Raw genomic sequence first — 21,838 nt, forward strand, 5'->3', positions numbered from 1 at the left:
ACACGATCTTTTGAGAATGGTGTGTTTCACTTACACATGTAACAAGTATTATTACCTAATTATGATAAACAATTTTACTTATTTACAAAAGAATTTTAACAATTATTTGCTATTTTTTTAACTTTCTTCAGAGTAATTATTAAATAGCTATATACATAATATATATGTAACTTATATGGAGACATCTATGTACATGGAGAGAGGAAAGAAATGGTGATTGAATAAAGTGCCTTCACTCTGAAACCTTACTCATCATAAAGTGCAGACTGTCTTTTGAGTCCTTTTAATTATAAGTATTAATAAATAAATTATGAATACAATTTATAATTTCTTTTGGTTTGGATATGAGATTTTTTTCTTAATGTATTAATATAATACTTTAACATCTAGCACCATTAAATTGATGGTAAAGTTGGGAGTATGGTAGCATGTATGCTAGTTGTTGTTAGTCAGAATAGGAGAGTAGAAATAAAATTAAGTTAAAATCTTAGACCTAGGATTGGATGCTGTTTATTCAGTTGTCTCACATGTGAAAGCTGCCATTTCTATCATCTTCTTTCATATCAGGGCCTTTGACCATTTTCTCCTCCTGCTCTTCACATACCGAGTTGTGAGTTCCTTCCATGATAAAATAATAAACTTCCCTGGTGGCTCAGACGGAAAGCGTCTGTCTACAATGTGGGAGACCTGGGTTCGATCCCTGGGTTGGGAAGTTCCCTGGAGAAGGAAATGGCAACCCACTCCAGTACTCTTACCTAGAAAATCCCATGGACGGAGGCGCCTGGTGTCCATGGGGTTGCAAAGAGTTGGACACAACTGAGCGACTTCACTCACTTCCATGATAAAATAGGACAAATATCCCTCAACTTTATGTTACTGGGTCACAACTGGTCATTTCCTGATTTCACTTTTAAAGACAGATTCCAGTAATATGGCTTCTTCACTTGACTCATACTTTATTATTGCTGTCCTCCTGAACGTAGTAACAAAGTCTATCTGAACTATCCGATGAACATTACATACCTTATTCCTTAAACAGGTATTTGTAAGTTTAGAGGTCATGGAGGCAATGGATTCTGCACCCACCCCTCCCCCAACACCCATCCCTACCCAAACGTTCAATATAAACATGCTGAGCACACCAACACATACATCCCTACTTAAAGAGTCTAGCTTCCAGGTTAGAATGCTGTGTTCCACATCATTGATCTTCCCCCAGCGATTAATTCTGATTATGCACCTAGTGAGCAATCGGGAAATGTTTGTGGATCGTCTTTCGGATAAAAACAATGAATCATTACAAGATAATGTTAGCATCCAGAGACCTAACTGTAACCGGGTTGTGCGGCTGTCCTAACACAGAATTCACGAGCCCCGCCTGGGAGGAACCAGCAGAAGGAACGCGAGAGATTAGACAGCGATGTCTTCGACCGCCAGCGTTGGGGATTAGAAACACTCCGCGGTTAAGATCTTTTCTTCTCGAAGGAGTGAAGGCGGGTGTGATCTCGCAAAGCGACACCTCAGCGCAAGGCACGCCGGGATACCGGGGAGCCTAAATACCGTCACCATGCAACCGACCGGCACGCGGTTGTCATGGAGACCGGCGGGCGACTCCGACAGCCTGGCTGAACTGCTGCTGCCTTCGCCCTAACCCGGGCAAGATGCTTCGCGGGGGCTGTAAAGCCTCTGAGAGGCGAAAACACTTGATCGACCGCCTCAGCTGGCAACAAGGCCAAGCGCTGAGCAGCACCATCTACCTTCTGCGAGAGATGGGCCCCACCGCCTTTCTGCTGAGAGAGGAGGAACCGGAAAACAGGGATTTCCGAGTAACTACCGCCCCCAACTCGCCTCGGCTTCTAGCCAGGCGGACCCGCCCATTCCCCCCAGACCCACCTTGTGTTGTAGCTACTCGCTGCCGACCCTTACCCGCGAGTGTTCCAGACTTTAAAGACGTGCGCATTGCCGAACAAAATAGTATTTATTAGAAAAGTTCCGTTATTGGAGGTTAAGGCTCGAAATCGTATCCAGCTCTTCTAAGATGATGGCCCTTGATCTTCGGGCTTGGAAACACAGCAGGTTTTATTTGAGTATATGGTTTGCTTTTATGTAAATTCTCGGATCCATTAGCAGTCATTAGCCCTGTAACGCAGGTGAAATGAAAATCGACCAATCTGTTTACAAGCCGTATATATTTGCTGGATAAATAAAATTGGATTTTCTTTACTTTTTTGTCTCTCGAAGGCTATAACGAGACACTTTTAAAGTGTGGCTTAAATGGCGATTGCTTGGAAAGGTCTTGATGAATAAAAATTCTTTTCAATTTTGCTGAAAACTACAGATATTTAGTTTTCACATATCCTGCTCTCATCAGTCAAAAATCAGCCACCGCTCTACCTCCCAGAAGTTGACCTGGAATCTTTTAATTTTATGTTATTAAATTAAATTAATTTTAAATTAATTTTAATAATAAATTTAATTATTAAGTTGTCATGCATTTTAAGTACTGAGTACAGATTACTAATCTATGTTTATCTCAGACGTCCTTTTCCCACTTACAACACTTAGGGCGTTTAATAGTTTAAGCCAGTATAGACTTAGTAAGTAAAATTAAATCCACTCACTAATTGAAATATATGCACAAAACAAAAACCTGCGAAGTACTCAATTACTAACAGTCTTTAGCTACACTGCAAAGTAGAAATTCCTTTCAGTTAAAATTTGATAGATTTTTCTTTCAAGCTTTTAAAATTAGATTTCTTTTCACTTGCCTAAACATAGGACTTTTAAAAAACAATCTTAGCTGACAATACAATTTGTTGAGCAAGGCAAAGAATATTGAAGTGGAAAATTAGACTGGTGTCAAGAATTAAGATGTCCCGTGTAGACTGGGAGAAGGCAATGGCACCCCACTCCAGTACTCTTGCCTGGACAATCCCATGGAGGAAGGAGCCTGGTGGGCTGCAGTCCATGGGGTCGCTGAGAGTCGGACACGACTGAGCGACTTCACTTTCACTTTTCACTTTCATGAAAAGGAAATGGCAACCCACTCCATTGTTCTTGCCTGGAGAATCCCAGGGACTGGGGAGCCTGGTGGGCTGCAGTCTATGGGGTCGCTCAGAGTCGGACACGACTGAAGCGATTTAGCAGCAGCAGGTAGACTGTATTTAGCCTTTTGGAGTCAACTAAACTATGAGCTGAAATCTCTGTTAATCCAGTTATTAACTTAATTTTACTCTATAATCTAAAAATTGATGAGGGTTTTTTTTTATAAGTATGCGTTTTTCTTTTGAAGGTTTCTCTAGGAAATCCTCATGTTTGTAATTGTTCCACATTTCTGAAAGGAGGGGAACTTTGTAAGCACATATGCTGGTAAGTGATGTTGTAATGATCTTCCACAAAAAAAATCATGGTTTATTACATATTTTGCCTTTTTCATGGTTTGAGTTCCCTAAGATTAAAGAAATTTGGTGTTGAGAAAATATAAAGGTAAAATGATCATAACTTTTCAATATAGTCAATATAGTTTGAGGTATTTTATTTCAACCCAAAAATTAAGTAAGATTTAAATTGAGAAACATACTACCACCTCTACATGTTTGTAATTATATTGTTTTTAATAAGAAAAAATCAATGTTTAGATTTTTATTATGTACAAAGGTGAAATCTAACAACAAAACAATCTCCTGATTCACATCAGTGATGATAATTACATAATTCATTATGATTTTTAAAAATTTTATTGCATCCTTTTCAGTAAGCATTTGACTATGAATTTTCAAAACTGAAGTAGGACTCTTAGATTACTTATGTCAAATCTAGAATTTTTCCGCTAGAGTCAGAACCTGTTTGTAGGGGATCCCAGAAATGAAAAACAAAAAACATTCCCTTCACCTATGGACCTTTCAAAGCTTGCAATTTGGTTTTATTATTTTACATAAAATAGATTTTTTCTATTTCTATTTTATGCCAGTTTCCTTAGGACAAGGGTGTTCTGTTCTGATTTTTATGTAATGTAACATTTTTTGCAGTATATTAACCATAAATTTAGTGGAAATATAATCCAAGTGTTTAATATACTAATGTATATTTAAGATATTTAAGTAATAATATAAAATACGCTTCCCACTTTTTAAAGTCATATTCCATTTTAGTTGATAATATTTGAAAGTATTTTTCTGTCATACATTAAAAGTGATATGTATAGGAAAACAGGAATTATCTAGAAAATTCTTCCATTTCCAGGAGTAGGAAGCTTTTGTGTTAGTTGCTCAGTTGTATCGGATTTGTGACCCCATGCACTGTAGCCCACCAGGCTCCTCTGTCCATGAGATTCTCCAGTCAAGAATACTGGAGTAGATGGCCATTTCCTACTTGAAGGAAGCTTCCAGGGCAGTTTAAAAGGAGTGCTATGAATACTTAGATTCCCTCACTAACCTTTCTTTGTGAACTACTCTATGTCATAAAGAAATATATGGATTCTCTCTGACAAATCTCTTTATTGCAAATGCCTTTTGTTTCCATGGATCATATGTTTTTAATATGTTTTTCACTTATTTTAAAACATAAATTTAATGTCTTGTAACAGAAAATGATGAGACTTTTAGATTTATACCTAATGTGTTCAGCAATGTAAATTCTGTAATGCCATTCCTGTTCTAAAATTAATAATACCTTTTGAGCTTATGTCAAAAGTAAATGTTTCATTTTGGTTTTCTACTTTTGGATATTAGGGTCTTGTTGAAAAAATTCAGGCTCCCAAGGAATCATGAATGTAAGTTGTGTTTGTGTGTGTTTTTACTAATTTAAAGTTAACAAATTTAAGAATTTTTTATTTAGACATATCTAAATTTAGGCAGTTATTTTTCTAGGTGATCTGACAGCTGTCTGTAATGCAGTTTGTTACATTTAAGACAATTGGAACATTTTTCTGTATAACAAAAAAATGTAACTTTATATGACATTTCAAATTTAAAAGCACTTAATAATAAATGAGATGAAATAATTGCCAGATTTCCAGTAGACTTTCCTTATGTATTCTAAGGAAGAATTCACAGTAGTCTCTATATCTAATTTTATTTCAATTGTGAGAAAAATAAAAAATTGTTCAGATCCCAGAAATAGACAGTTGACATGATACATAATTTCTTTTAAAATTATTTACTGACAAGTTTTTATGCAAAAATGTATATTTTTTAGAGTAAAATAACTCTAATGACAGTAAACTCAGTAAATCGAGTTTAAAGTCAGGCATATGAAAATTTTTAAAATTTTCAACTTAAAAATAAATTCTAGAATCCTCAAAAATAAGAGAAAGAAAAATTCTATTACAAGTTAATTAGATTTGTACATTTTATAATAAAGATGCTGTCATTATCAAAGTGTTTCCTGCAAAGATTCATTTAACCTATACTAGATTCATCCAAGAACTACAAAAGCATTTTAAAATTTATTAATAAATGTCTATAATATTCATAACAATTAAAGTAATAATTAGTTTTTTTCCAATTCAGGGTATAGATTCTATTTAGGCAAGTTCATTCCCCTCAAAGTATTTTATAAGTACAATAACAGTAGATATTTATAATTTCTAATAGACAATAAATTAATATTAGTGTTTCACAGTCATTTTTCCTTTATATTCTTCTCTCCACATATACATTCCCTGGTGGCTCAGCAGTAAAAGAAACTGCCAGCAATTTAGGAGACCACCTGCCAAGCAGGAGACATAGATTTGATCCATGGGCCCAGAAATTGCATTTCCTGGAGAAGGAAGTGGCAACCCACTCCAGTATTCTTGCCTGGAAAAATCGCACGGACAGAGGAGCCTGGCGAACTACAGTCCATGGAGCCGCAAAAGAGCTGGACACACTTGGCAACCAAACCACCGCCACCACATATTTTCTTAGAAATGTCTCACGTTGCCTGTCTCCCCTTGTTAGCCCTGTAACAGTGATTTCTCCATCTCATCAGGAGGCCGGTGCTTCCACCTGCCTTCTGAGCAGTGCAGTTCTGGAGGTCGCACGGGCATTTTGAGTACTCCGTTCCCCCATATGTGTTCCTCTGTCGCATTCCCCAGCTCACAGACTGACTTTCCCTTTTCTGTAGTCTCAAAGCTAGACGCTTCGGCATCCTTGGTTTTTCATTTCTCATCCTCTTCTCTGGTACAAATCCTGTCTATGTTACATCGTCCCTACTTCTCAACTGTGCTCTCGCCTCTCCTCATTCTCACTTTCGGTCAAACTTCGTCAGCCTTTAGTACTATTCTCAGTAGCCTCCTTCTTTCCAGCACCTGCACTTTGCTGCTGGCTCCTTCACATTGTAGACAAAAGGTTCTTTCTGAAATGTCACTTACTCTTCACTTCATCCTCTCGCAATCCTTCATACACAGGCATATTGTTTTCTTCTCTATTTCTCTGTTCTACTTACAGTTAAATGTTCACATCTTCTACACTATTTTCCATATCATGTCACAAGCTTCTTCTATACTACACTGCCCATTAGAAATATAATGTGAAGCACATGTATAATTTTCTAGTAACCATATTATAAAAAGTAAAAAGAAATAGGAAAATTAGTCTTAATAATATATTTTATTTTAACCCAATACATAAAAATATGTCAGCATGTAATCAATATAAAAATTATGAGATCATGTGATGTTTTTCCCTTTGTCTTCAAAATCTAGTATGTCTTTTACACTTACAGTACATCTCAACTCAGACACTGAGTTGAGTGTATTTTCATTAGAAAAGCTTGATCTGCGTTTAGATATCATAAAATATGAAGTTGAAAAATAGTTTCAGATAACACATAAATTGTTGTAAACATACTTCTAAATTTCCAAAAATTGTAGATTATTAGCCTTCCATTTAAATTTAAATAAAACAACATTTAAAATTCAATTTTTCAGTCACACTATCCACATTTCAAGTGCTCAGTAACCAATGGCTATTGAATTGCACAGTACAACTCTACCCAATTATATTCAACAAATATTTATTGTACTGCATTTTAGTTGAGAGCTCTGCTAGGTTATTTTTTAATAAATTGAATCACATGAATTGCCAATATTTTTTATCTATGAAAATAGTAATTTCATATGGATAACTTTAATATTTTGTATCATATTATCCTTTGTATTCTTGAAGGCAGAAATCGTGTCTTATTCTTTTTATTATTAAGTATCCCTGTAGTAGGAAAGTTTGTAAATGCTTAAATTTGATCCTATATATGAATTTTGAAAAATTATATGTCCTACTAAAAATATTTCATATAATATTTAAAATATGTTTTAGCTACTCAACATTGAGAAAATCCTTTGTGTATAAATATTCAAAGAAAGTATGTCTCAGTAATGTTGAAATGTATCATTTAAATGAAAGCTAGAACAAACATGCATGAAAATTAAAGTAATCCAAAGAAAGCTAGAAACAGCTATTCATTAATATTATGTAAAGTATATAAATGTAGAGAAGAAGGTTACTAATAATGAAGCAGAAACATTTTGAACATTATTCATAGATCCTTTCCTAAAACAAATCTGGAAACAATTATTTGTACCTTAGTGTTGCATTCCAGAAACCTGAGACTTGCTTTTATTTTTGAAGACCTACAAAGATGGTTGAAGAAGGAAATGACAACCCACTCCAGTATCTTTGACTAAAAAATCCCATGGACAAAGGAGCCTGGTTGGTCACAAAGAGTCAGACACGACTTGTGAACTGAGCACAAAGATGGTCACATAGGAATTTTTCATAAAAATATCAGTTTTTGAACACTGAATATTTTTCCCATCACCCCACAAATATTTCCCAGCAAAACCTAGCTTTATTGCCTAATGAGTTTTTTCTAAATGCAATGTCTAGTAAATTCCATCTATTCCTTTTTTCAGTTAAACATTTATGGATAAAATAAAAACCACACTTAATGAAAAAATTTTTAATTCCAACCACAAAGATATAATAAATATTTATTCTCTGTTTTCTTTTTTGAATTTGTATTTATACAGATAATAAATGTAAATGTGGGAATTCTGTGTTCTGCTTTTATCACACACTGTTACTTTATAAACACTTTCAATGCTATATAGTCCCTCTAAGTTGTCAGTGAATGTTAAATGAATTATGATATACTCAGAGTATTATATGTAATAATTTATTTAACATTTTCCTGTTGTTTGGCGTTTATTTCTAAATACCTGTTATAGTCTTTTTTATCATGACTCATTTCTATTGATTTTTTTATTAATTTTTATTGGAGTATAGTCGTTCCTGTTATATTCCTTGTATATGAAACTTTTTCTTCTCTCAGTTATTTCTTTAGCCTAAAGTCTCATTAATTGGATCTTGGAGTAAAAGTACTATTGCTGTTATTTAGATATAATTGACATTAAACATTATATAAATTTCAGGTGTATGACATAATGATTCATTGTATATGTATATTGCAAAATGATCACAAAACCACACAATTATAACTTTTTTCTTGTGATGAATATTTTAAAGATTTTTCTCTTAGCAACTTTCAAATACGCAACATAGTACTATTAACTGTATTATTAACTGTAGTCACCATGCTGTGCTTTATGCTCCCATGACTAATTTATTTTACAAACGGAAGTTTGCACATTTTGACCACCTTCAGCCTTTTCTCTTACCTCCTAGCCACCCTCCTACACACCTTCAGGCAACCACCAATCTGTTCTCCATATCCGTGAGTCTGAGGGTTTTTTCCTTTTTTAAGTATTAATATTTTATGTCTGTCACCCATAAGTATAGCTTTATAGCAATACTTTTGCTGATTTATGATTTCAGCAGTATATCAGTTTTCTGCTGGAAACTGATACACTGGATTCATGTTTTAGTCATATTTAATATACTACATATATTTAACAGCATATTTTAAGTCTCCAAAGTAAATAAAGATACATGGAAAATTTTGAAAAACTGAGATATTTCTATAATACTAGAAAAAAAAAGACTAAGTCACACAAAGTAAGAAAAGATACAAAGTTCATAGTAATCTATTCATTCCCAGTAAATTAAGAAAATAGTTTTCATTATTTCATACATCTGACATACCTTTAGAATCCAAAATGCCCTGATATAATATAGGGCAAATGAAACATAGCCTTATTTATTTATTACCTTTTATTTAGGTTTTATTCTATATCTGTGACTCATTTTGATTTTAACCCACTTTTCTTTGATATTAATGAAATTGAACATCTTCTATTGACTTATTTGTACTACATGTGTAAATAGTACTTTGGCTATTTATTTATTGGAGTAAAACTATAAGCCCTTCCTAAATATAAGGTTTACCCCTCTTTGCAAATGTTTTCCTAATGACATAATTCTTTTTTATATGGTTTTATTAAGTTTTGTTATATATATGTGGGCTTTTGTGTGTTACTAATCTTATTTTTATTTTTTGTGTATATTGTTTTGATACTTTGAAAGTTGTCCTTCCACAGTATTTTAGAGATTTTTTTCTGCTAACTTTTTCATTTTATTTTTATTTTTCCTTATGGCATCCATGTGTAGTTGTGTTGGTATAAATTGGAGATTGGTATTTTTTTTACTTAATTTAATTTTCTCCATATTTTTACATAGTTATCTCAGTAACAGCTAATAAATAGTGCTTCTTTTCAACCTTGTTTCATAATTTTTATTCTTTAATGAGTTTGTATATACTTTATTGTTTTTATAATAAATTGTGATATCTGATAAGGTTAACTGTCTTTCTCTTCTCTATTAAAGAGGATTCTTTCATAGTCTCTTACATTAATTTTTCCAAATTAATTTCAGAAGAGTTTTGTTTCTCCCTTTTATTCTCTGATTCATGTTATACCACAGAGAATATTTTGTAGCCAGCTCATCTTACGAAATTTTATTATTCAATATTTCTGCTACTGGGGAGAAATCTTTTGTTCTTCATTTTCCTCCTCATTTTTTTAGGGAGCAGATGTTGCTCTGTCTCTGTGACAAATAGCCCTCATCCTCCAAAGTAATGGTTAATTAAAGTATAATAACCTCCCACATTCCACCTGCCACCCCACCTTAGACAAGGAACAGAGATCTCTATAGTCAAATGTAACCGTGATGTTTTCAGTATTTTTAGTGTGTAAGTAGTAATTTTTTTAGGGGAAAATGAAGTTTTTTGTTATCTTGCAAGTGATTTTTAATCTGTATGTATTAAAGAATGTATAAAATTACTAGAACTCGGGGGGGGGGGGGGGGCAATAACAGCTGGCATTTTAATTATGGCATGTTAAGGAGAGAGGAAGAGAAAAGAACATGGGAATGGGCCAGAGAAAAAAGGAATCTAGGATACCTTGATCAAAAACTACACACACTGAGAGCGCCAGGTCGGACAGAACTCAGAAACTGCACATCCCAAGGTGTAGATAATATAGTTCCTCATAGGTTGTCCCGAGGAATACTGACCAAAGCTGTGAAGGATGTGGCTACCCAGATGCTCTTGTAGGGGCGTAAAACTGAGAAAGGAAAATAGGCACCGTGGAGTCTTGCTCTCTCATAATCTACTTACTAATTTAGTCATCTAGCAAATATTAATTATACTAACTACTCAAATATCTCTTCCCCTTTCTGAATTTGCACCCATTCTTTTAATACTCTTGTATGTTGATAAAGTATTTGTTTTTGAATAAGAGATAAAAATGTAAGAGTTGATTACAGTACCAGTCCAAGGATGAACACTGTCATATAATTAATCTGAAATGTTTCTAAGGTACTGCTTGTACCAACTTTTTACAGTAACAAGAAAATAAGAGATGACTTCCATTCTTTTTATAAATAACCGTCTTCTGACCTTTTGGCTCTGAAAAGAATACAAAAAATAGTAAATGTCAGTGTAATAATTCAACCAAGTCTGTCTTTCTGATATTTGGAATAAAAAATGCTAACTTTCAGCTAAAGTTGTTTCTGTATCTTCAATTTGCCATCAAATTTTAATACTTTGGAATTTATCACTAGCTGCTTTGCAGTTAGGTCTTGTGGAAAGAGAAATCAACGATTTGCTTCAGGGAATACATCGAGTTCAAACTCCCCAACGAGAAATGAACAATGAAAATCCACAGATTGAAGAAGACGGTTACATTAAACAGAAAGAGATCAGTTCAGATGATATCTGCTCTATTTGTCAAGAAGTACTTTTAGAGAAAAAGCTTCCTGTCACCTTTTGCAGGTGATGTGAGTTTTCCTTAGATTCTACAAACTTATGAAAAAATCCTAATTTAATGTGTTTATAATATATTGTTATGAAACATGTTGATAGAAAAATAATACATACTTAAGCAATCATGTTTAATTGGCCTTTTATTTCCTAACATATATGTTTAAAGATGTCCTGTTCTTATTCTAAATATTTCTGGCTACATTTAAAGGGTGAAAATTAAAAAATAAATTCTAGTTTATTTCCCTTTTCACTTTAAATTATTAAAGTAGGTAATTTTCATGTTTTTGTATTATACACATGAACAAATGCCATGGCTTATAAGCCGCCTGTTAATGCAGGAGATGTGAGATGCAGGTTTGATCCCTGGGACCCAAAGATCCCCTGGAGGAACACGTGGCAGCCCACTCCATTATTCTTGCCTGGAGAATCCCATGGACAGAAGAGCCTGGTGGGCTACAAGTCCATGGGGTCGCAAAGATTCAGACACGACTGAAATGGCTTAGCATGAACAAATGCCATTGCTTAGAGTGGTTACAAAGAGTTTACTGAAAGTAATGATTATTTTAGTTTAAAATGATAAAAAATTTTCTTAAGCTTTTCTAAATTTTATCTTTAAACCTAAATAATTCAAAATTCCACTTATACATAAATGTTTATTAAGAGTTTTGTACTGGGAGGTGGGAGGGGGGTTCATGTTTGGGAACACATGTAAGAATTAAAGATTTTAAAATTAAAAAAAAATAAAAATAAAAAAATAAAAAAAAAGAGTTTTGTACTCAACTATTCTTAAAGGCACTATAAAGTTGGACTTGGAAAATTTGAGCAACCACTTGCTATTTAACTTTTTAACTCTTTTTTTTCCTTGGTTATTTACTAAAATTTTCATCCACATTGTATTTTTTCACATAGCTGCTTCCTTTGCATATTTTGAAATTATTAACTATTTCCCCAAATATTATTTCTCTCAGCAGATATTAACTGGGTACTACCACATTCGTGTTAGTGTAATTTCTAGAAAATAAGGTGACACCTCTGCTCTCAGTAACAATTTTTATTTAAAAATAATAATTATTATTATAATTTTCCTCTTTGCTAAGACTGTATTCATTCTCAATTTAAAAATGAAAAACATAATGATGCAAAATCTTTTACTGCCAATTTCATTGAAATGGGGAACATTTTGTCTGGAATTCTGATATACTAAATTAAATATGATGGATTAGATTAGACTAGATAGATAAGATAGTATTTGTGTGTGTGTGTGTGCTCAATTCCTCAGCTGTGTCCAGTTCCTCGTGACTCTGGACTATAGCTCACCAGACTCCTCTGTCCATGGGATTTTTCAGGCAAGAATGATGGAGAGGGTTGCTATTTCCTCCTCCAGGGGATCTTCCTTACCCAGAGATCAAATCTGTGTCTCATGCCTCCTGAATTGCTGGTGAATTCTTTACCACTGAGCCATCAGGGAAGCCCCGTTTATGTCTGTAATCAAGCTATAAATGATCAGTTCCGAATCTATTTTTATGGGAAATAAAAATGGTAGCACAGAAAACTTATTTATGTAAATAAACTTTGCTGCATTCAAATGGTAAACATGGATTTTATTTCTAACAGGTTTGGCTGTGGCAATAGTGTTCATATAAAATGTATGAAGATCTTAGCTAATTATCAGGATGTGACATTGAACTCTTCCATGTTGAAATGTCCTCTGTGTAGGAAAGACTTTGGACCATTAAATCTTATTTTAGAGGAATTCAAAAACTCTAACAAACTTGTGACTGCATCTGAGAAAGAAGGATTAGACAAGCATCTTGGAATTCCTTGTAATAACTGTCAACAATTTCCACTTGAGGGGAAGTGTTACAAGTAAGTATCAGTTAGTAAAATTATAAGTTTGTGCTCTTTTTTTTTTAATTTAGAAAACTTTGAACATTAGACTATTTCATTTAAACTTCTTTTCTTCCTTTATTTTTTGTTTTTGTTTTGTTTGGGGGATTGGGTTTTGTTTTGTTTTGTTTTTTGTTTGCCCTATATAAGATTAGGCTGCTTATTCAGGATTTTCAGACTCGTAATCTATGTTAGCCCTGTACCTCAGGAATTTCAGTTGTTTTATTTCCTTAACTCACACAGAGTATTAACTTTGCATTCTGGTCTAGATTGTGAGTTTGAACTAGCATTCTTTCTTGGAAGCTCTGAATACAGGATTTATGAAAATGAAAATGAAGTCACTCAGTCGTGTCCAAGTCTTTGCGACCCCGTGGACTATAGCCCACCAGGCTCCTCTGCCCATGAGATTCTCCAGGCAAGAATACTGGAGTGGGTTGCCATTTCCTTCTCCAAGGGATCTTCCAAACCCAGGGATCGAACCCAGGTCTCCCGCATTGCAGGCAGACACTTTATAATTTGGCTTAAATCAGTTTGCAAGCTCAGAGCCCTGCTAGAGAGACCACTCATCCCCTGTATTTTCTTTGAACCACCTATGAAGTCATTGCCAAAAACTTCTAGGACTGAGCCAGAGGGATATTGACTAGATCAACTGAAGTTAATTTCCCCCCAACTCCAAACTGCAATGATGCATGTTTTGTTTTCTTTTATATCTTAAACCACCACAACAAGATACTTAGGAGAGAAAGAAATTTTCATTACTTTTTAAGGAATCCTCGAACTTTCCCACAAGTCCCACAATAATTGCTATCCTTGGAAAATTGTTCTTTAATAATTAAAATCTTAAAAGTTAACTGTATGAAGAAGAAAATATCTTGTTTCAACCTTTGTTAAAAATTTTCTAAAATGCAGTCAGTCTTCCTGGAGTTACATTATGATGAGTCCAATTAATAAATTTGTAAAACCCTCTCATAAAACTATAGACCTGTTTCTATCACCCCAACAGTGAATGATACCTCCCTGTTGGAACTGTTCTAATACTTTGTTTTCTCAGTGTGTCACAGAAAAACAAATCAGCCAGAGCACTGTTCGCAAAAGTCTTTATTGGAAAAAAGCTAGCCTGAGAAAGCTCCAAAGGAGCCTTTTCACTTGAGGAAGAAGGGCAGAATTTTTATAAGGTTTAGCAGAAGTGTTCAGACAGTCTCTGGAATGTTGGTTAAAGAAAATTCTAGAAAAAGGAAAGACTTGATATTTGGCACTAGCACCCATTGTTTTGGCAATCTGAATTTTTTCAGGAGGGGTGAGTAAGAAAAATAAGGGACTAAGATAACGCGTGGAAAAGTAAGTTGGGAGAAATAGCTCGGGTGGGGAATAAGGACAGGTGAACGTCACTGTAAAATTTTCAGTCTTTATAGTGATGTGTTCCTCAGATGGTTAATGTGTGAATGGCTTTGGTAAATTATCTTGTTTTTGTTAATGACTATTCTCCTCTGTCCCTCTGACTGCACTTTCTGTCCCCATGGGTGATTCTTCCTACTACCCCTCAATTCAGGCATTCTCCACTGTTCTGCTCCCTGCCTGCTGTTCCACACTCTCAGAATAACTTCTATGTGCATTTGATTCACAATTATTCATATCCATATCAATTTTCTTTTACAAATTAAAGAATGCACTATTCCACTCCCTCAAATACTAAGATTTCATCCCTTAGCCTGAAAGAACTATTTCCAGTAGTTTAGTAATGGTTTGAGTCTGACTCTGTGCGACCCCATAGACGGCAGCCCACCAGGCTCCCCCGTCCCTGGGATTCTCCAGGCTCCCCCGTCCCTGGGATTCTCCAGGCAAGAACACTGGAGTGGGTTGCCATTTCCTTCTCCAATGCATGCAAGTGAAAAGTGAAAGTGAAGTCACTCAGTCGTGTCCGACCCTCAGCGACCCCATGGACTGCAGCCTTCCAGGCTCCTCCGTCCATGGGATTTTCCAGGCAAATTGCTCAGAAGTTATTAAGAATCTTTCTTGTGTATATAAATAATACTAATGAATAAATTAATACTTGCTGTTTCTAAGATGTCTGAAGGATATATTTTCCCACATTTCTCTTGGAAATAATCTCATTCTTTGATAACTTGAGTAAGAAAATAACATTATTATATTGCTTGAAATGTTATTTTTGGTGAATATTGCTGCAAGTAAATTAGAATTCTCTGCTTGTGCCAAAATTTTATGTAAGTAACATATGTTTAGATTGAATTTGACAGAAAATGAAAATTTTTATCATATCAATAGTTTTTATTGCAAATTTTTTTATACATATAGGTTTTTCCATTTTGTGAGGGAAGAGAGGGAATATAGTACACTTCTATTTTCAAGAAACTTTCTACTAAGTATAACTCTAGCATTCATGAAATCGTAGGAAAACACTGAGTAATCAAATGATAGAATATCTAATAGGCTGTTGGACCTAAGGAACTTAGAGAAAGATTCAGGATAAGATTCCAGGAAGACATGGTGGGTGTGTGTTAGGCAAAATAATACCCTCCCCAATATATCCACATCTTCATGCCCAGAACCTGTATGTTGGGTTACATGTTGTAGGAGAATTAAGGTTTGGTGAAATTCAGACTGCTAATCATCTGATCTTGAAACAAGGAGATGATCCTGCACTGCCTGGGCTCAGTGTATAATCGCAGGGGTTCTTAAAAGTGGAAGAGGGTGGCAAAGAAGACAATCAAAAGGGATACGTGACTATGGAAGGAAAGCACAGAGAGATACTGCATTGCTTGCTTTGAGGAGGAAAGGGACACACTAAGCTAAGGAAGGAGGGCAGCCTCTAAAAGAAAGGACAGAAAAGCAAATCTCCCCTATAGCCTCCAAAAAGGAATGCAATTTTTGTGGACCCCTTAATTTGAAACCCATTGAGACCCATGTCCAGCTTCCAACCTACGAAACTGTAAGATAAAGTGTTGTTTAAGCTGCTAAATTTGTAACTTGTTACAGTAGCAACAGGAAACTAATATAGGTGAGACTTAAGATGGGCGTTGTCATTATCTGCATAGTTCCCAGGAAATGTTGACCAGAGTTTTTCACCAAAAACCATCAAAATAATTAGACTTTTTTTTTCCCTGTATGTTTTGGTGTTTTGCGTTTTTAGGTGTACCACATGTATAGAATATCACTTATGCCAGGATTGTTTTGATAGCTGCTGCCATCTTTCTCACTCATTTATGTTTCGTGAGGTACAGTATCCTTCTTGAATTTCATATAGTGTTTGTATTTGTCCCATTGTAAACCTAAGTAAAATCTAAGAATAGATAACACTCTGGAATAGAGCTGACTATGTCTGAATAAAAACCAAAGACCATGATTTTTTGGATAACTTTTTCATAAGGTTTTCTAGGCAATTGGTTCTTACAGCAGTTATTTATAAAATTCAACACAATAACAAATATGTGATGATATCATATATAAATCTTAAGGACAGAAATTAATGGCCATCGAGCTTAAAAATTCATTTTGAAATAAAAGATCTCAACACACCAAATGACTCATTACTAACGATGATTTATGGTTTTAAAATTTCTTACATCACTTGAATTTAACAAGTAAGTAAGTGTCTCCTGGTGCTGAACTTACTACACAAGATAAAACATCCACAATTACCATTATTGATTAATAGGTTAAAATTTTACCTTTAAAAGTAATGTTAGAGTAGCTGTACAACAGTATATAAGAATGACTAATAATCTGCAATTTCTTTAATGTGTTAAAAAGCTATGTTTTAAAATGATGAGTCGTTACATTATTATTTTACTGATATGCATCCTACTGATTTTAATACACAAGGTAAAAAGTTTCCACAAATTACCAAGTAACATTCACTTTTTTTGTATTACAGAAGAGAAATCAAAAATGGAGATTGCTGGGGAAAAGGTCAGATAAAACTGTAAAATATGTCGATATTAAAAATGAGATAGAGGAAAAGATGCCACATTTTCAAGAAAAGCAAGAGTAAGATTCTCAGTGAAATTTGTATTTGGGGATATATTTAAATAATTTTTCAGTTTGGATAAGTTTTATTCATTTCTCTATTCAATAAATATGTATTTATGAAATACTATTATGGACTAGATGATATAGTATTCAAGTGAAGAGCAAAGCTCTGGAGTCAGAATGCTTAAATCCAGTCCTAATACAGCCGCAGGTTGGCTATACAACTTTTGGGCTAGTTATTTCACTGCTCCCTGCAACATTTTTCTTTATCTTTAAAATGGGGACAGTTATAGAAACCAGTCTTATAGAAATTTTGTGCGTGTGAAATTAATACAGTAAATATTCAAATATTGCTGTCTACTATTATTAATATTAATTCTACCAAAGGTTATATTAGGGATATAGTAGTTATAGTAGTTTCCTTAGTAATGATCATTAAAGTAAATATAAAATTAAAATGGATAGGAGTTAATATAAAGAAAAAATACAGTTAGCTATGAGATTTGCTTTGAAGTAATCAGCCACTGGAACTTCCCAGGTGGCTCAGTGGTAAAGCATTCACCTGTCAATACAGGAGACGTGTGTTCAATCCCTGGGTCACGAAGATCCCCTGGAGAAGGAAAAGGCAACCCACTCCAGTATTCTTACTGAGAAATCCAATGAACAGAGGAGCCTGGCCGGCTACAGTCCATGGGGTTGCAAAGTCATCCTTAGCAAGTCTTTCTTTTCTCATTGCCCCTCTACTTCACCCCCATGGAAGAGTGTTGAAGGGATTGGTTGTATTTCAAAACCCTGACTCAGCCTCTTTACTAGAGAACAGTTTTTGTCATACTTCTTATTAATGAAAGAAAATTAAGCCTACTGTGTATAATTACTATATTATGTACACTATAAAACATTAACAAAGTTCATTTTAAAAGAATGGGATAAAATTGAAATATTTTTTAAAAGACAATTTCAGTGAATTAACCAAACAAAACTTGTGCTTGTTCATTATAGTATATATTTAAAATTTTATCCTATGTATATATATTTCTATCCCGCTGCTACTGCTGCTAAGTCGCTTCAGTTGTGTCTGACTCTGTGCGACCCCATAGACGGCAGCCCACCAGGCTCCCCGTCCCTGGGATTCTCCAGGCAAGAACACTGGAGTGGGTTGCCATTTCCTTCTCCGATGCATGAAAGTGAAAAGTGAAAGTGAAGTCGCTCAGTCGTGTCCGACTCTTCGTGACCCTATGGACTGCAGCCTACCAGGTTCCTACGTCCATGGGATTTTCCAGGCAAGAGTACTAGAGTGGGGTGCCATCACCTTCTCCAATTTCTATCCTACATATATATATATATAGTATATCTATATCTAGATACACAGATAATTGATAGAATTCTGTCCAACCCAGTAGTCAGTAGATACCTAGCCCATGCCCTGTGGGTGCTCCACACACTTCAGAGACCATAGCTCTTGTGGACTATAAAATGCTTTGTGGGTGTGAAATGAGCCTATACAAAGGCTCTCCATCTTCACTTTCCTTGGCCCTGGCTGGGTATGACACCTCAACCTATTAGAATGATAAATTGTATAACTAATGGTTTAAGAAATATTATGGAGGTAGGCAAGAGAACATCAGGGATAGAAGGACGTTCTAGGCAGAGAAAATGGAATAAATAAAAGAGTTTCAAGATGAAAAAACTAATTAAAAACCTGAAATAATAGAAACACACATTTTTTTTTAGTTGATAATTAAGTAACCTTGGTAAAGGCAATTTTTGTAGTTTATCTGCAGAGTTAATGAGAAGTGTATCTATAGAGTAATGAAAAGTATAGTTTTCTAAGAATATATTTTAACTTTATACTGAATAACCTTTGAATAACAAGAATGCATCTAACCTTTAAACCAAGCTTTTGTTTTTAAATATTTATCTATTTTATCAGCTGCTAGTGGCATCAAATTTACATTGCATAATCTAAGTTATGTTTGCTGGTACTTTGGGTACAAAAATGGGATTGGTATATTTACAGTACATTTACATAGTCTAACAGTACTGAAGTAGTAAGCATATGCCCCATGTGAAATAAGTTTCTTCATAGTCTATGACCTGCCAATTTATCATAGTAGACTGAAATATTTAATATGGCCTACCATCCACCTTACTTCCTACCAGATGACAAAGTGAATCGGGTTGTATTTTTCTAAACACCAGCCTTTGTGTTAGCTCAGCTCATATATATGAAAGTATATAGTTTTCATCAAAATTCTGTTCTGGTTTCATTGATGTGAAAAAGCTCAACTCAAAAAATTTCAAGTTAATATTTTTGTTTGAAATGACTACATTTTGTTCTTTATGAAGTTGATGTTGAAATTGGATCCATCTTGTTCAAGATCAAGACAATAGATTTTTAAGCTTTATAATGCATGAGACTTATTATCTTCAGTTCTAAAAAGTATTGGGTTCAGTTGCATTATTTATATGGAGGTTATTACCTGTACTATTGATTGCTTCCTGATCTATAATCACATATGACCATTCATATCTCTCTGCTTATTCTCACTTAGCCACATTTATACACCAAAACACGTGGTAAAGTCACTGCCTCTCTTTCTGATCACAAAGAAGAGTAAACTGCTTGCTCCGGGATACCAGTGTCGACTTTGTTTGAAGGCATTTCGTCGTGGCCAACATACGAGACTGCTACCGTGCACTCACAAGGTAGAAGTCACAGCATTTTAGTCTGACTTTCCCTGTAGGGCCAGTTTTCACAAATGGAATGGCAATTTAAGTCTCTTCTTTTACTTTTTTACTTGGATATGAGCAGAGATGTTCAGATTGAACAGTGTGCGTAAAAAGCTAGAGCAGAGACTATTGAGAAGGTGGCTCTGCCTCCCAAGAATGGATTCCTATGAATTAAGATTCATTTCTGTATATATTACTGAGAAAACATAAAATGACACTTCAAGTTAAATACTTTTGTCTACTTTGTTTACTGACAAAAAGAAAAAGCTTATAGACTATACTAACTTATGATTCTTCAGATGAAACAGAAACGCTTCATTTGACATAGTTTACTGTTATTTCAAATGGACTCACTGGAATCAAAGTCTTAATGTTGCTGAATCACTATGTGGTGGTAACCAGGTTTTTTCTGATATAAAGTTGTTTTAATAAATTAACTTTTAGGATTTATGATATTATGTCTTACCATCATCATATAAGTTTTCAACACAAGTTGGCTATGACATTTTTATTATTTAATAATACTCATTCATTAGAAAGTAACAGTGAAGTGGTATCCATAGAGGGCTTTTCATTTTAATGTGGAAAATAGCAATCAGTCTATAACCAACTACATTTTTAAGAGAACTTCTTCAAAATATTTCCATAAAACATGATAAATTGTATTACCTTCCAATTTTATGAAAGTTTTAAGAGTAACAGTAATGATATGGGAAAATTCATATGAATACTATATATTATAAATAAAATATTGCATCTCTCATTAGCATAACTTTTTTTTAAGTTTCATAGGAAATGTATTGACAGTTGGTTACTCCACAAGTGCAATTCATGCCCTATTGATGGACAAGTTATATATAACCCTTTAATCTGGAAAAATAGAGCGGTGAATGGACATGTACATCATTCTGTTTCAAATACAGACATCACTCATCTGCCAAAAAGGGAAGAACCAGAACTTTTTATTCCTGGTACTGGATTAGTCTTAAAACAAAACAAACCTGGAATTTTACCTATCTTACCTCAACGTAATTCTGAAAAATTGAATACACCTCAGAGTCCAAATGATACTTATCAGAATATAACAATAGACAATCTATATTCTATCAAACTAGATGATTCAAATTCAAGAAAATCAATCTATGAATGTAAAATTAACCAACATTTTTCCAGCTATCTCCAAGATTTACCCACTGGATCCTTTGGAAAAACATCATCTCAAACACTTTTTCCTTCTATTGATCACAAGAATATAATACATCCAACTGAAATGAAAAACCCATGTATAAATAAGAAACATCACACTAGTCAAAGCCAGAAGATGAACAAAAGTTGTAAAGGAACTAACCACAATTCAAAGAAGATTCTTGGTAATAAAGTAAGAGAGGACAACATGAGATCAAATACTTTGCTTCCAGATTTAAATCTTATTGTCAATTGGGGTACAACAAAACTTAGTTTGTCTAACAGGTATAATAATTGTATGGGGAAGATTAGACCAAAATGTAGTCATTTATCCAGAAGGCCTATATCTCACCCTTTAAATACAAAAAGTCCTGAGTTATCTTTAATATTGAAAGGTGTTCACTTATAAAAATTAATTTATTAAAATCAGAAAATATTTGAATATCAAATGTAAAATTTTTGTAAAACACAATAAATGCTATATACTCTTGAAAAAAATACATAAAATTCTCTGCTATTATTTTGCCTACTTGTCTATGAATAATGACCTATATATGTATATACAAAATTCTCTGTTTTTATTTTGCCTATTGTCTATGAATAACAACCTAAGGAAATGACCTCATTTCTTATAAGACTTAAAGTATTGATAAGTATGTTTCAAGGTCTTTTGAATTATAAATAATTTTTAGAAATTTTACCTATGACTTTACATTGATTAAATTAATTATTTTTAATTAAGGAAATAGATTTTCCTTGCATTGAGTTACTGTTTTCAAACATTTCATTTGATGACATGTAACATACAGGGATTCTTTCCAGTTATTTTTTACATTTTCTGAACTAATGA

General features: G+C 34.0%; 1 protein-coding gene across 1 annotated transcript; it reads left to right on the forward strand.

The window, feature by feature from the left end:
• Window positions 1-1,661: 1,661 nt before the first annotated feature.
• On the forward strand, window positions 1,662-21,397 carry ZSWIM2 (zinc finger SWIM-type containing 2). Its single transcript, XM_052636246.1, has 9 exons — window positions 1,662-1,826; window positions 3,293-3,369; window positions 4,731-4,771; window positions 10,998-11,208; window positions 12,814-13,065; window positions 16,235-16,319; window positions 16,979-17,091; window positions 19,626-19,779; window positions 20,588-21,397. The coding sequence occupies exons 1-9, from the start codon at window positions 1,662-1,664 to the stop codon at window positions 21,395-21,397; spliced, it is 1,908 nt and encodes a 635-aa protein (XP_052492206.1).
• Window positions 21,398-21,838: the final 441 nt, after the last annotated feature.

The sequence above is a fragment of the Budorcas taxicolor genome, chromosome 2 (assembly GCF_023091745.1).
Source record: "Budorcas taxicolor isolate Tak-1 chromosome 2, Takin1.1, whole genome shotgun sequence".
NCBI lineage: Eukaryota > Metazoa > Chordata > Mammalia > Artiodactyla > Bovidae > Budorcas > Budorcas taxicolor.